The following is a 15,921-nucleotide window of genomic DNA, read 5'->3' as shown; positions in this document are numbered from 1 at the left end:
GGTATACAATATCTATCTACGTCTGTTGAGAGTCCGTAACCGATGGGTGAATATATGTTGAACAGGGGTCTTGAATTTCGAAAAGCCTTACGGCGATATGGTACAATGACCTGTGGCTGTCGGCAAACCTGTCGGGGTGTTCCGACAAGTTTTGGTGACTGACCATAAGAGGATTGAAAATAATTGAATCCTCAGGCATTTTATTTGGGCATGTCCTTTATCTTATGGTTCTGTCAAAGGGTCTATTTTATTGGTATACTTATAAAGGCAAGGTCGGCAACCTGTCACTTGTAAAGCATGCGATGTAATAAGCTAGATGTCAATTCCAAGAGTTAACATTCGAATTGAAACAATGCCTGAAACCGCTATGTGAATGGGTCCAAATTACGGAATGAAAGCAAACTTTTATTACCGAACAAGTTACGTAAAGCTTACATAGGAACAATAATCTCTCACCAGACAGGTCTAATAAAAATATCACAGCTTACCCAGACACGAAAAAAAACCGTTAATGTTTTACCTGTTTTGATTTGTCACGTGTTGGACCTCATTAAAATGTATTTCTCTTCCATACAGGTTATGTGACCTTCGCATTTCCTTGGTATTAAACATCTGTATGAACGTTCAAGTTCTCTATGTAAGATTTGTATGAGGAATTAGGTATTACAACCTGGGTGACGAGTACAAAGTCTTCCCTTAAGCAATTTACTTTCAGCAAAAGAGGTTGTATCTTAAAAGTTTGCTATCATAGGGACTGAAAGGAATCCTATATCTGTTTAAAAATAAATAGGGGATATGTGTCCTAATCCCGTTATACGTACACGTCTCCAAAAAAACGAAAACTTGGGATTTCTAAAGCCAGAATGTCTGTTCTGTTCTGACAAAATAAATGTGAGGTTTTTGCGCCAAATGAGTTTTTATTCGGCTGGGGTGTGAATCTGGAATTCCTTTCATAAAAAGAAATTGTTCTTACATTTTTATTCGTTCTCACGTGTAATTAAGCATTGTTTTCAGCTCTAAATTCTTTCTCATTATTTTTGGATTTCACGTAATAATATCCTATTTGAAACGTTCTCATAACTAGCACCTAGCACTTTTTACGAACGGGCTTATTGAATCATCTCCAAAAAAACAGAAGATAAGAACTTAATTATCTGTACACATAAAACTAGTTTTCGCAACCGTAATCCCAATGACTAACACAAGTATATAAAAAAGTTTAAAATTCCCAGAAGTTATGCGAAAATGAACAAGCACAAACGCCGGAACACCCGACATTTTTCGCTGATGTCGTAATGTTAATAGGCCGTTATTAAAGTTATCGCGGACCAATTGGAACCGTTCCCAAGGATTTGAAAAAGGAACGCTGATGGCGTGCTTCTGACATGCGTAATTGGCCCAATTAATCTTCCATCAGTCCTTTATCGAGACCGTTCCCGCCAATCCCAGGGCATATTTACTTACTCCCCTTTTTATTAACCTTTATTGTTTTCTGAAGCAATCTGGTCTGGTACCCTGCTCTTAAATTATGGTAAAGAATGTGAATGCTTGTTTCCAGTCCCGTGCAATGGTCTGCGAAATTAATATTCTGAATAAATTTACTTTTACGAGTATCCACAGATTAGACGTTCTTGTTTCCATGTAAATTATTATTTCTTGGGTTTGTATTCAACAACAGTGCCTGAATAATTGAGAAGGCAAAACAAAATCTTCGTCAACCATGGAATGTAAATATGTACATGAATAGTCTTATACAATATTTTTTTGTTATTTTTATTTACATAAATAGCATTCATGATGTGATATAATTCAAACAATATTCGTAGTTTTATCGCGTCTGAACGTAGAAATTCATCGTGCACATCCATTTAAATTGGTAATTTAAGCATTTGGAAGAAAAGTTTATTTACATAAACATCTACTCAGTATGATTAATCCATTGATGATATGCACTTTAGTACTGTTATTATACTCAGCTGTTTTAGTTACATAAATTGGTACCATTAAGACTTCATAGTTTGCCTTCACCTTCCTGCCCAGGTCCCAAGTTATTTGGGGTCGCAATATGTCCTCATCCATTTCAGACACCCACTCCCTCATGGCATCTTTCAACCAATCAATTTTCATCATCCGCCATTCTGCTACAAATACATCGTAGACTAAAAGTTAAAGAAAGAAATACAGAGATAATATAGCTTTTATAAGGACCAGCATATTGATCCCAAAAGTATATCACAATATTCGATACCTCAAAAATGACTTATTAAAACTAAGTAAACTGCCATAAAGGTATTTGTCGGTACATGTTAATGTATGCTCATACTAAGTATTGACGGAACTGAGAAACGAGATTACACTCAAGGCCGGTATAAACTGGTACTTGGTTTACCAGTTTTTGTAAGAAAAGGACTCTGGACTTCTTTGTACTCGTAAACTTTGAAATTGGATCCATTCAGGCACTTCTAGGCTGTTGAAAGTTGATTGGCAGTAAAGAAAACATATGCGTAAAACTTAGTTCTTTTTTTTGCTTCTGAAAATAAATCCTCCTTTGTACGTGTGTTATATAAGCATGTAAGCTTTTTATTCGTCTGTTTTGCGAGCAAATGTTTTGCTTAAACTTGAACGTGCAAGAATTTTAGCAAGTGCTCTTCTGTTTACTTACAATGTATCAATAGTATTTTAAATAGGTAACTATGTAAATCGATTTGTAAATATAGAGTAGAAGATGCGTTCAAAAAAGTTATACATATAATGTAGTGAATAAAGTAAGTATCTAACTAAAACCCAAGGTGAAATCGCGAACTTGCAATTATTATGTTTTCAGGATATATCTAGTTGGTGTTTGCTTTTTTATAAATCTGGAAGTGCATTTTAGAAGCACAAAAAAAATATAATTCTTTGCTCACACTAAATATTTGTGTGAACATCGTTCTTTCTCAATATTAAACAGCATTTGCCACGGAAATTATATAAATTAAGTTATCTACATTATTCAACAGGATAAACTAAAAAAAAATACATTACGAAAGTGACGAACGACCATAAATAAGGAAAGGTAAATTCGAAATTCAAATTAAGGTGCGGAAACACTTCATAAATACACTTACTACCTCTTTCGCTAGACCTTTGCGAATTTAGACAGACGTCGGATTTTATTGGCGATAAACTTCCGAACGTTCACATTATGTTAAGAGAAAACTAGTTTCGCGACGTATGTTCCAGACATAAAACATTGTTTCTTTCTGTTCATATGAGAATTTCTTTATTATTTTATGCAATGTGCACACTATATACAAACTTAAACTACTTATCTTTATACAAATCTAACAATAAAATACTATATACAAAATATATATGTCGGCGCCGCCGTAGAGAATATGAGAATACGTCGGATTAGAGTGACAGCTGAGGAAGTGTCACTCTGACGGAGCGTCAAGTTGGGAGCAGCGCGGGAACTTTGACATAAAGAAAAAGGCCCGCGCGCCCTCACCAGGCGAATCGTCTCAATTCGACGTCGTAATTTAGTTTATTGTTTGTTTATCACCATAATTGTTATTTCTTACTATAAAGTGTACTCAAGACAGTGCTGGCATTATTATTCATTATAAACTAAGCGTCTGCGGCTAGAGTAAACGATGGAGATTTCTGATGTTGGTAACGAAGAGCCGACATCAGAAGTGGGATCGAAGAGAGGTCATGCCGTGGATACGCAGCCATCAAAAAGCGACCCTGCAACGCAACTATTGTCAAGCATGGAGTCGCTCTTATCCCGGTTGGTCTCAATCCCACCGCCCCAGGCAGCAGTAAGTTCTAATGTGACACCAAAACTCATCCCATACGATCCTGACGATAAGGCCGCAGATATTGAAGATTGGTGTGCACTAACCGAAGTCATAGTAGAGAACAAAAATCTCGATGGTGTCGACTTACTAATGGCACTCACTAGAGCACTCAAAGGTCGTGCCGCTACCTGTTTAACCAAATTAAACATGAAGAACATATCCTGGTGTAGTATTAAACAATTGTTATTGGCTAGATTTGCCAAACCGAAACTGATTCAAGATCATTTTGATGAGATATTGCGATTTCAAATCGAGGCTAAAGAAACTGCATCTGAGTCTGCGTTGCGCTTATGGAGCATGATCGAGCAAATTCCAAAAGCAGAATTATCCGAAGAGGTTATTACTGGGTTTGTCATATCTGTTTTATGCCAGAAGGATAACTTGATACGTAGAGAGCTAACATCCCATGTCGTTACTACTCGCGCTCAGCTATTTCGAATTCTTAATGGCATCTCGCTGAAACGCCGGACGGATAATACGGACGGGTGTCAAGACCCTGATGTGAAGCGACCGCGGGTGACAGATACGAGGTTTCTTGGCAAATGTCATCGTTGTGGCGTAAGGGGTCACAAACAGTTTGAATGCAAATCGCGTAAGGAAGATCAAGTATCGAAGCCTTCAGATTATTCAACTTCCACCAACAAGCAAGACAAAACCATTACCTGCTTTTCGTGCGGAAAGACTGGACACACATCACCAACTTGTCCCGACAAGAAGAGGCCCGGTGGGTTAGCGAACAAAGAAGTCAACCTCTGCGGCCATGACCCCTCCAGATCCTCGCTGGAGACATCTTCCGGTGAGCGGTTTCCTTTTCTATTCGATAGTGGATCATCTTGTTCACTCATAACTGAAAGTCTCTCTAAGCGGTTTCCGGGTACTGTACGCAACGATTTAGTTTACCTTACTGGTCTTGGCGGTAACGACGTCAAATGCTCTAGTCAAATGTTAAGCACAGTTACGATTGGTGATGTTCCGGTTGACATTACATTTCACATCGTGCCTGATTCCGATATTTCTGTGCCGATTATTATAGGTAGAGATATTTTGGACAAGGGTTTTTATGCAACAATTGATAATAACAAAGTTGTGCTTAATATGAAACAGGAGGCTAACTTTTGCATAAGCAAATTTAATGCGTACTTTGTTTCTGAGGTTGACACGGACTTAGTAAATGAAGATAAAGAAGCACTTTTAAGAATACTGAACAAATATTCTGATTATTTTGTTGATGGTGTACCAACAAGGCGCGTTAAAACAGGGCAGTTAGAGATTAAGTTGATAGACCCCCATAAAGTAGTTCATAGGTCACCTTATCGTTTAGCACCGGTAGAAAAACAGATAGTTCGTGAAAAAATACAAGATCTTCTTGATGCAGGAATTATTCGTGAGAGCTCCTCCCCCTTTTCAAGTCCTATACTTCTTGTAAAAAAGAAAGACAATACGGATAGAATGTGCGTCGACTACAGGGAGCTTAACTCAAACACTCATCCAGAACATTATCCATTGCCTCGCATAGAGGAACAGATAGATCAACTGACTTGCGCTAACTTTTTCTCATCACTTGATATGGCTAGCGGCTTCCACCAGATCCCTATTCATCCGGATTCAATTGAAATGACAGCCTTTGTAACTCCTGAAGGGCAATATGAATACCTCACTATGCCCTTTGGTTTACGTAACGCTCCATCCGTTTATCAAAGATGCATCAATAAAGCCTTGCAAAATCTCAACGACAAGCCTCTAATTTATATGGATGACGTTCTCTGCTATTCCCCTGATATTTCTCAAGGCCTGCAACGCTTAGATGATACCTTGTATGCCTTGACAGATGCTGGTTTTTCCCTAAACCCCAAAAAATGTAAATTCATGAAAGTTAAAATCAATTATCTGGGTTATTCAATACAAGCTGGCGAAATTAGACCAAACTCACTTAAGATTCAAGCTTTGGCAGATGCACCTCCTCCAAAAACAGGCACACACGTTCGTCAGTTTATTGGACTCGCGTCTTACTTCAGAAAATTTATTCCCAGTTTTACAAATGTCATTGGACCTCTTTATCCTTTAACTAAATTGAAGGGACCGATTAAATGGACTGACAAACATGAAGATATCCGTAGCAAGATAGTTGAGATTCTGACTTCCGAACCAGTTTTAACAATTTTCGACCCAGAATTGCCTGTTGAATTACATACAGACGCCAGCGCTGATGGCTACGGAGCAATTCTCATTCAAAGGAAAAACCTCTTGCCTCACGTAATAGAATATTATAGCAAACGTACATCTGAAGTAGAATCTCGCTATCACTCGTATGAATTAGAGACTTTAGCCGTCGTACGAGCGGTAGAACATTTTAGGCATTACTTGTATGGCAGGCGATTCACTGTTTATACAGATTGTAATTCGCTAAAGGCATCAAAGTCAAAAGTTGACCTCACTCCACGTGTACATCGCTGGTGGGCAATTTTGCAAGCGTATGATTTTGACATTGTCTATCGCGAAGGTCGCGGAATGGAACATGCTGATTATCTCTCCCGTAATCTACAACCCGAAGAAGGTGCCTCTTCTAACATATCTCCTATTAGGAAAGAAGTTAAATTTGTAGAACTACATCAAGGTTGGCTTTCCGTGGAACAGAAACGAGATAGCGAAATCCAAGACCTAATAAACAAGCACAACAACAATGATATGCCTGATTCGGTAGCTCGCACGTATGACGTTAGAGATGGTATTTTATATAGGAAAGTCGAACGAAATAAAGCTACTGTGTGGTTACCTGTTGTTCCCCGATCCCTTATTTGGACTCTAATTAACCATGTTCATAACGAAATACAACATCTCGGTAGTGACAAAACGTTAGACAAACTTTATGAACAATATTGGTTTCCCCAAATGTCTAAAAGTGTGCGACAATTTGTTGATTCGTGCATAGTTTGTAAAGCGTCTAAAGGGCCTTCGGGAGCTCAATCAGTTCGCTTGCACTCTATCCCTAAAGTACCCGTGCCATGGCATACGATCCATATAGATTTCACTGGGAAATTGAGTGGTAAAAGCGATCGCAAAGAATATTGCTCGGTTATCATAGATGCGTTTAGTAAATACGTTCTTCTCGAGCATACGGCGTCACTCGACGCCACTAGTGCGGTGCGTGCTCTAGAAAAAGCTGTCCATCTCTTTGGGGCCCCTAAACGTGTTATTGCAGATCAGGCTCGATGCTATATTAGTGCCGAATTCAAGAAATTTTGTACTGAGCATAAAATCAGTCTTCATTTCATTGCAACAGGTTCTAGTAGAGCGAATGGTCAAGTAGAGAGAGTCATGAGAACGTTGAAAAGCTTGCTTACGATAGTAGAAAATGAACAGAACAAAACATGGCGTGACGATCTAGGCAATATTCAGTTAGCGCTAAATAGTACGAAATCCACAGTGACTAAATACTCACCAACAGAATTAATGTTCGGGATTCGCGCACAATCATTGGGTATGTCTAAAATTTCTATCGCACAATCGGACGAGGAGATTAAAAGGTTAGATTTAGAATCCGTTAGAGAGAATGCGTCAAATAATATCGAAAAGGCTGCATTAGCAGACACTCGTCGGTTTAATCGTGGTCGCGCTAATATCAAACCATTCACCAAGGGTGACTTTGTTTTTCTCAAAACCGGTGAACGAAACCAAACTAAATTAGACAAGAAGTTTAAAGGGCCATTCATAATAACATCGGTATTAGAAAATGATCGCTACGAACTGAAAAATATTAACGGTTCAAATCGCGTTTACAAATATGCTCATGAGAACTTGCGTCCAGTACCTAAGGGACATACCGGTTTACTTGAAATCACTGACAGCCTATTGAATGAAGAGGAGACCGTGTCGGCGTCGGATGAATTGACACAAAACTGTAATGATTTCGGTGATACTCCAAATTTCGGGGATATGTTGCGTGCAGACTCGGTCACTGCTTCAGCTGATTCTGAAACGCTCACTGCGTGGTCAGATACGCTTAGCCTCTATGACTCTGACACCTTAGATGTACAATATGAAGTCGAAGTTCATACTGAGCAGGATCGTCCATAACAGAAAGGTTAGTTACTGTGTTATGTATTATGAATGAGTATGTGTGATAGATCAAGGTTGAGAGACAGTGCAGTCCGGTCTATGTTTGGGATGTTGTGTTACACAAGCTGGTCGAAGGGACAGTGTCGTCCGGTCCATGTCGCTTTGGCGGCTGGTCGAAGGGACGCACTCGTCCGGTCCATGCTTGTGACAAACTGGTCGAAGGGGCAGTGTCGTCCGGTCCATGTCGCTTTGGCGGCTGGTCGAAGGGACGCACTCGTCCGGTCCATGTTTGTGGTTGTGTTATACAGGCTGGTCGAAGGGGCAGTGTCGTCCGGTCCATGTCGCTTTGGCGGCTGGTCGAAGGGACGCACTCGTCCGGTCCATGCTTGTGACAAACTGGTCGAAGGGGCAGTGTCGTCCGGTCCATGTCGCTTTGGCGGCTGGTCGAAGGGACGCACTCGTCCGGTCCATGTTTGTGGTTGTGTTATACAGGCTGGTCGAAGGGGCAGTGTCGTCCGGTCCATGTCGCTTTGGCGGCTGGTCGAAGGGACGCACTCGTCCGGTCCATGCTTGTGACAAACTGGTCGAAGGGGCAGTGTCGTCCGGTCCATGTCGCTTTGGCGGTTGGTCGAAGGGACGCACTCGTCCGGTCCATGTTTGTGGTTTTGTGTTATACAACTGGTCGAAGGGACAGTGTTGTCCGGTCCATGTCGCTTTGGTGGCTGGTCGAAGGGACGCACTCGTCCGGTCCACGTTGTGGTGTGTAATGTTATGGTGTATGAAGTTATGGTGTGTAAAGTTGTAGTATGTAAAGTCGCCGTGTGTAAAGTTGTTGTGTGGGCAAAATGTTGCTTCTGTATTATGGTAGACATTATGGCATTATGTTCGTCAGGGTGGACGAGCGGATCATTAGCCGTGTACTGTTTTGATCTTTCCAGGACGCCATTAAACTACTACGTCCGAGGACGGACGATTGTCAGTCTGGCCGTGTCGGCGCCGCCGTAGAGAATATGAGAATACGTCGGATTAGAGTGACAGCTGAGGAAGTGTCACTCTGACGGAGCGTCAAGTTGGGAGCAGCGCGGGAACTTTGACATAAAGAAAAAGGCCCGCGCGCCCTCACCAGGCGAATCGTCTCAATTCGACGTCGTAATTTAGTTTATTGTTTGTTTATCACCATAATTGTTATTTCTTACTATAAAGTGTACTCAAGACAGTGCTGGCATTATTATTCATTATAAACTAAGCGTCTGCGGCTAGAGTAAACGATGGAGATTTCTGATGTTGGTAACGAAGAGCCGACATATATAAACATAAAACATACGTAAGTATATAAAAGAACATCGATCAGGTATTCCTCCGCATATTAAGTTGGTTTAAGCTTTGGGTCTTTTTATCGTATCAAATAATGTCTATATTTCTGTACCTAAATCTGTATTTTGTAACTTTCTTTTTAATGAACAGAAAATAAACTGAATTTTCCATTAAGGCGAAAGGATACGCCAAACTACAAAATGGACCTCTCTTTGAAACACTACTACTACTAGACGAATTGACCAAATAATATAAAAAAAATACTTGATACGCATAACATATTTGATTTTCAATTTTAAGTTTTTTTTTTTTATTATCGTTTATACTTTAGTCGGAAAAAAATCTAATATATCCTCTTTATTTTTCCAATAATTTGCTTACTGCTTTCAAACTACTGAAGCGATTTAAATATTTTTTTCACAATAAATTAGTCAATTTATTACTTTATTAAGTTTAAGTTATTTTTTTTTCACATATATTACTTTCGTGCCATTAAATCAATAAAACCATATTTTTACATTCGCGCCGGCGTTCGCGCTCGTTCGGACGCGGAGGCCAGTCGCTCCCAAGCGTTTGTACGGGAAGGCTGTGTCGCATGTTAGCGCGCTCCGCTCTGCTCTCGCTCGATAATATTTGCGTCAAAGAGTATACAGTGCAGATAGTACGTTTGGTACAATAGTGAAGTTTAACTATTTAAAAATCGGACATTTCGTTAGCGCTTGGACGTTTATGTAAATATTTTGTATTGATGTACAAATACTATGTGAATAATTAGTTTTAGTGTTTTATTAGTGTACAAACAATTTAATAGGTAGTAAATTTAGTTTGTAAGTGAACGAAGAATATTAATATTTTTCTATTTTGATAATTATAAAATTAAGTTTATAATAAGATGCCACGCAGAACGAAGAAATTTGCTAATTTTTTAAATAGAGCGGCGCATATGAACAAAGTGCGGTAAGTATAAAATGACAAGTTTACTTATTCGACTATGATATACATTTTTCTTCATACATACATTCATACAAACATACTTTTATACATTTATCCGCACGAGAAAATCTCGTTTTATTCGTTTGTATGCCGCTAGAGTGAGAGAGACGGAAGATCGGTCCACTCACTCGAACGCTATGCCAGCCTCCGCTCGTGAGGATTCCGCGTGACAAGTTTCACGGAATGACTGGCAGCGCTCGAGATGAGACGGGAGATCGGTCCGTCTCTCTCTCGTTATACCTGCGATCGCGCTCGTGAGGTTTTGGTGTGACACAAGTTTCTGAACATGTCACCCGACTAAAACGATTTTAAACACGTTATCACGTCAAAAAATATTTTAACTTTAAACTTTTTTGTGATAGCTTTACTTTAGTTCCTATTTTTTTAGATGTACACACTTACTTATTTTTTCAGCAAAATAAAAAATATACCGTTACATGATGCATTAGCTGAGCAACAACAACAACAAGATGAAACCAGGTAAGACATTTGTCTATTTATGAGCAATATGGGTATCAAATGAAAGGGCTGTTAATATAAATTTAAAATTTAAACAAATGAAATGCAACATTTGTAAACAAAACATATTATCTTCCTTTAAGAGCGTTTAAAGTATTTATTTTTGTTACAGAGCAAATAAAACTCTTGAGGATGTAGAGCAAAATGACCACTTGTTTGATTTGCCCGAAACATCAGCTGATGATGGCTGCAATATAAATATTTCGCCTTCTGTTTCTGACAGCCCTGCTGATACAACAACTATTGACCAAAATGCTGAAGTCCAGGTAATATGTCTGACATTTTTAACCGACTTCCCAAAAAGGAGGAGGTTCTCAACCGTTTTTTTTGTATGCGATTACTCCGCCAATTAATAATCGGTTTTGATGATATTTTTTTGTTAGCTACACATACATTCACCTTCCTAAGTGGTCCCATTGTCATCAGGTCAGGATCTAATGATGGTAACCCTGAGAAATCGAGGGCAACTTTCGAAAGTTGCAGGCATACATAGGGTAAAAACTTGACCCTCAGGTGTATGCCTGAGAGCACTATTCAACCGTGAAGGTTTGGAGCTGACCTAATGATGGAGACCATAGAAAGTCGAGAGAACTCGAAAACTGAATATGTGAACTACCTCGTGTTTGGGCTTATATGATTCGTATTGATGAGAACTTTTCAGTTATGCTGAAAAAAAACTATTTACAGGAAAATAAAACCAACTACTAAAAACAATAAAAAGCCAAAAAAAACTACTTTTAGGTGCATCGGCCTAGACGTCGGTGGCAAAATTTGTATTTTTTTGGCTTTTTAGTCTTTTTTGAAGTCGGTTTTGTTTTCCTGTAAATAGTTTTTTTTTACAAAATTCTGGTTACAATTATGCTAATTATTATTTATATACCAAACTAAATAATAACTAACCTTTTAACTTAACTTTATGTTACAGACAGAGGTAACACCAGCTTCAAAAGACTATGCGGCAGTTGAGGGCCGAAGAATCATTGACGTTCGCTATTTTTTTAAAAAGCTGCAAGAGATAGCAAATCATGGAAGCTTAAACTGCGGTTTGGGTTGCGTGGAATTTATAGGTGAAAAAAGAACAGGATTTCATTCGTTGTTTACACTCAAGTGCCTAATGTGCAATGATAAATTTTACGTAGAAAATGACCCTCCTGGAGAGCAACTTACTATTAACCATTGCGCTGTTGCTGGGACAATTGCAACTGGCAATGGACACTCTCAACTACAAGAGTTTTCAGCATCCCTGAATCTGCCAATTATGACTTCAAAAACTTATAAGGCCTGTCATTGCAAGCTTCAAACGCACTGGGAAAAAGTTTCTGTTGAGAGTATGAATCAAGCAGCTACAAAGGAAAGAGAACTAGCTCTTACTGAAAATCGCGTTGACAAAAACGGCATACCAATCATAGACGTCGTTGTTGATGGATGCTGGTCTAAGCGAACCTATAAAAAAAATTACTCGGCCTTATCTGGTGCAGCTGCGATTATTGGAAGAAAAACAGGTGAGGTACTTTTCTTAGGTGTAAAGAACAAATACTGTGCAATTTGTGCTCAAGCAGAAAACAGGAAAGAAGAGCCTAAAATACATAAATGTTATAAAAACTATAGTGGACCATCTACGGCCATGGAATCCGAAATTCTGGTCGAAGGTTTTAAGTGTTCCATTGATATGCATAACCTGATTTACGCCAGAATGGTTTCCGATGGGGATTCAAGTACTTATGCAAAATTATTAAAAAGTCGACCATATCCTCACATAACTATAGAAAAAATAGAATGTCGCAACCACATTCTGCGAAATTTATGTAACAAACTTACGGCCTTACAAACGGATACCAAATACCTATGTAGATTTAGAAAATGTATAACAACTAAACGGATAATGATTATTAGAAGGTGTATTCGAAAAATCATATACGCTCATAAAGCTGATACAGAATCCGAAAGACGGTGCAACATAGAACCATTATATGCCAACATACTGCTAGCTCATAATCACGCGTTTGATGATCACACAAGATGCAAACCTTTTTTTTGTAATTTCGTAGGTAGTGAACAGCCTTCAGATATTCCTAAAGACTTTTTTACCAGCACATTATGGTCCAAAATTGGTCTAATAATGTCATATGTGGCAGCACATGCTCCGAGCTTGATACACGACATTGACAGTAACAATGTGGAGCGCTATAATAGTATTGTAGCTAAGTTCGTCGGTGGTAAAAGGGTTAACTACAGCAGGCGTGGCTCTTACCAAGCTAGATGCCATGCTGCTGTAGTTTCTTTTAACACACACAAAGTGCTGACGACTGTGTATAAATCTATCGCAGGGCGTAGTCCACGAGGGAATGTGAACAAGTTAGAAGAGAGAAGAATAAAACGCATGAAGGCGTTAAGAAAATATTGCCGAAGAAAAAATAGACTTTTTTTTTCAAAAACTGCTGATAACAATTATGGGGAAAATTGTGAAAAACCCGACATGGATACTGAAATTTTTGAAAAAGAAAAAGAGACCTTCTTGCAAAATTTAAAAAAAACTGACCGAGAACGGCAAAAAATTGAAAGAGATACTGTTCTGCAAAGTTCCTGTTCAGATTGGTTAGAGCTTAGGCGAAGTCTGTTAACTGCATCAAATTTTGGTAGAGTCGTAAAAAGACGGAAAAATATTAGTTGTTCAAATCTGATAAAAGACATGCTTTACAAAAAACCTATATCAAATATTAATTCAATAAAGCATGGCAGAGAAAACGAAAAAAGAGCTTTGGATCAGTTAGCAAAACAACTAAATGTCCAAATTCAGCCATGTGGGCTTTTTATTGATCAAGAGATACATTATCTTGGAGCGACACCGGACGGCTTGATTGGAACCGACACTATAGTTGAAATCAAATGCCCTATTACAGCGTTCCAAAAAAATGTAAAAGAAGTTGTAGAAAATAAAAAATTAAAGTTTTATAAAATTAATAAAGGAGATTTGGTTATAAACAAATCACACGATTGGTATTACCAAATACAGGGGCAATTGCATATAACCAAAAGATCGAAATGTTTGTTTGGAATTTGGACTGGAGAGGATCGACCTCTATGGACAGAATGGATTCCCAAAGATGATGATTTCTGGGCAAACAAAATGGAGGAAAAATTGTGTATATTTTACAAAGAATGCCTGCTTCCTGAACTAGTTGACCCGCGGTTTTCACGAAACCAGAAAATCCGAGATCCCCAGTTCATTCAAGACGCGATCGAAGGAAACGCTACAAAAGAAAAGCGAAAATTTATGAATATTGAAGATAAATCTAGTCAGCCGAGAAAAAAACAAAAAACGATTGAAAAAGAAAATGAAGAGGTGAAGGCAAGCTATAATGAATGTAGTACATTAAACTCAAACGATAGCATTACAGAAAAAACCCTAAAAAGAAATCAAGATATTATATTAAAGCCGATTTTCAATGAAAACAACATAGATGAAACTATGGATACGTTTGTTAGGGAAATGCAATTTAGCGAATTTTAATTTTTTTAATCGTTGCTCCACCCAAGTAGCACAAAACTGTTGCTTAAGAGCTTTAGAGCCAATCCGATTATTACTAAAGGTGCCAAGCTTAAGCGCCAGAGCGTGCTCTACAGACCTTATGCAGCAGCTTTGCAGCCAAAGGGGCACAACTTTTTGCAGTCTATAGTTCCATTAGAACTTCACTGATCGTTCACCTTGTCTCTCATTTATAAAATATATTTGTTGTTCCTGAGAATGATCTCTTGTAAAACCTAGAGTGACATTTGGTTCAGTTTCTGCTGCCTTGAGCGATATTTACAGCTATGAGCAGCTACGGAAGCAATAGTAGAACTTAAAGTTACTTTCGGAACCCCTAAAGCACTACTGTACAGCTAACAGTTGCAAAATAGGCTGCTATTTCAACTAGTGTGCTAGTTGGGCATCCTTTGGAATCTCCAGTGTCGTCAGAATCTCACAAACACAAACGCCCAGTACGTAGATTCTATAAAATTCAGACAACTCGCATTTCACTTCGCTATTCACTCTCACTTCACATTCGGTTCAAAACGTTCTAAAAGTCATCTCATACTTTATCTGTCAAAATCTCGAGTTTAATTTAGTTCAACTCGCAAACACGCTCGCAAGAGTAGCGCTAGTGTAGTAACTCACGGCGGATTCAGATGCGAAGTTTAGAGTGAAGTCTTATAGAATCACACTGCAGAACCGAAAGCTTCTCCCATATTTTTTCGGAACCCTGTGGCCGTGGCTGGAGCATGTGACATATATGACACTATCAGAAAAATTTTGGAGCATAATGTACTGGTTAAGTCTATAGGAATATCTGAAGGTTTCCCTTTGGTTACGGAACCCTAAAAAGGTTAGCATCTTGTGTGATCATCAAACGACTATCAGTATGTTGACATATAGTGGTTCTTCCGTGACCGTTACACCGTCTTTCGGATACTATATCTGCTTTATGAGCGGTCCAATTGCTTAGCCACTGCTCTAACCGTGCCGTAAATTGGTTATTGTCATTTTTTAACCCCCGATGCAAAAACGACGGGGAGTTATAAGTTTGACGTGTCTGTGTCTGTGGGTGTGGTTGTGCGTGTGTGTTGTGTGTGTGTGTGTGTGTAAATGTGTATGTGGCATCGTAGCTCCCGAACGGATGATCCGATTGTAATGCGGTTTTTTTTTCTTTGTTGAGTGTTCTTAGCTATGTTTGGTGGAAATGTTAGCAATTACAAACTTATATAGGTATATACATATTTCTTTTGTATAACTTCACCAACACGCATCGGAGGCAAAATGTATTATTATAATTTAGATATAAGAATACCTACTTTGTATCTCATTGTAAGTGAACCTATTATGTATTGTTCTTATCAGAATAAATTTCTTTAAATCAAAACTGATATTTTAGTTTTTTACTGTAACACTAACTACAATACCTATCATACTCATTAAAGAATACTTTTTTCAAAAACTATACTTTTTTAAAACAAGCATTGCTAATATTCATTCAATCGATTTATGAAGATAAAAGCTAAATAGGTACCTAGCGATAGAAATGCTTCGAACGCATCTTCGTGCGGCGATACTCATTGACGGGCGGGGGAATACGCGGGCGCGCGGGGCTGCTACCGCGGGCGCGCGGGGTGGGCAGCGCTGGCCGCTTGTTTTGTTCAATTGCTCAAGGTCGTTGGG

The 15,921-nt window shown here is 38.8% G+C and overlaps 2 protein-coding genes across 4 annotated transcripts in view; both read left to right on the top strand.

Moving 5' to 3' along the window:
* The window catches only part of LOC124630304 (vesicular glutamate transporter 1), a 52,182-nt gene that overhangs the window by 14,631 nt on the left and 21,630 nt on the right, over positions 1-15,921 (top strand). The gene's annotated exons all lie outside the window — the stretch shown is intronic.
* Positions 4,002-9,115, top strand: LOC124630306. Of its 2 annotated transcripts, none has more exons than XM_047164144.1 (2): positions 4,002-4,638; positions 8,837-9,115. In XM_047164144.1, the coding sequence occupies exons 1-2, from the start codon at positions 4,140-4,142 to the stop codon at positions 8,845-8,847; spliced, it is 510 nt and encodes a 169-aa protein (XP_047020100.1). In that variant the 5' UTR covers positions 4,002-4,139; the 3' UTR covers positions 8,848-9,115. The 2 variants fall into 2 exon arrangements, 1 of the variants encoding a protein (XP_047020100.1); XR_006984413.1 differs by lacking the exon at positions 4,002-4,638 and adding an exon at positions 7,236-7,923.

The sequence above is a fragment of the Helicoverpa zea genome, chromosome 5 (genome assembly GCF_022581195.2).
Source record: "Helicoverpa zea isolate HzStark_Cry1AcR chromosome 5, ilHelZeax1.1, whole genome shotgun sequence".
NCBI lineage: Eukaryota > Metazoa > Arthropoda > Insecta > Lepidoptera > Noctuidae > Helicoverpa > Helicoverpa zea.
Note: the sequence above shows the minus strand (reverse complement) of the source record. Positions and strands in the feature narration are given on the sequence as shown.

What these genes read in the sequence shown, in the direction of transcription:
- LOC124630306 (XM_047164144.1), top strand. Translation starts at nt 4,140, where the DNA reads ATGATCGAGCAAATTCCAAAAGCAGAATTATCCGAAGAGGTTATTACT.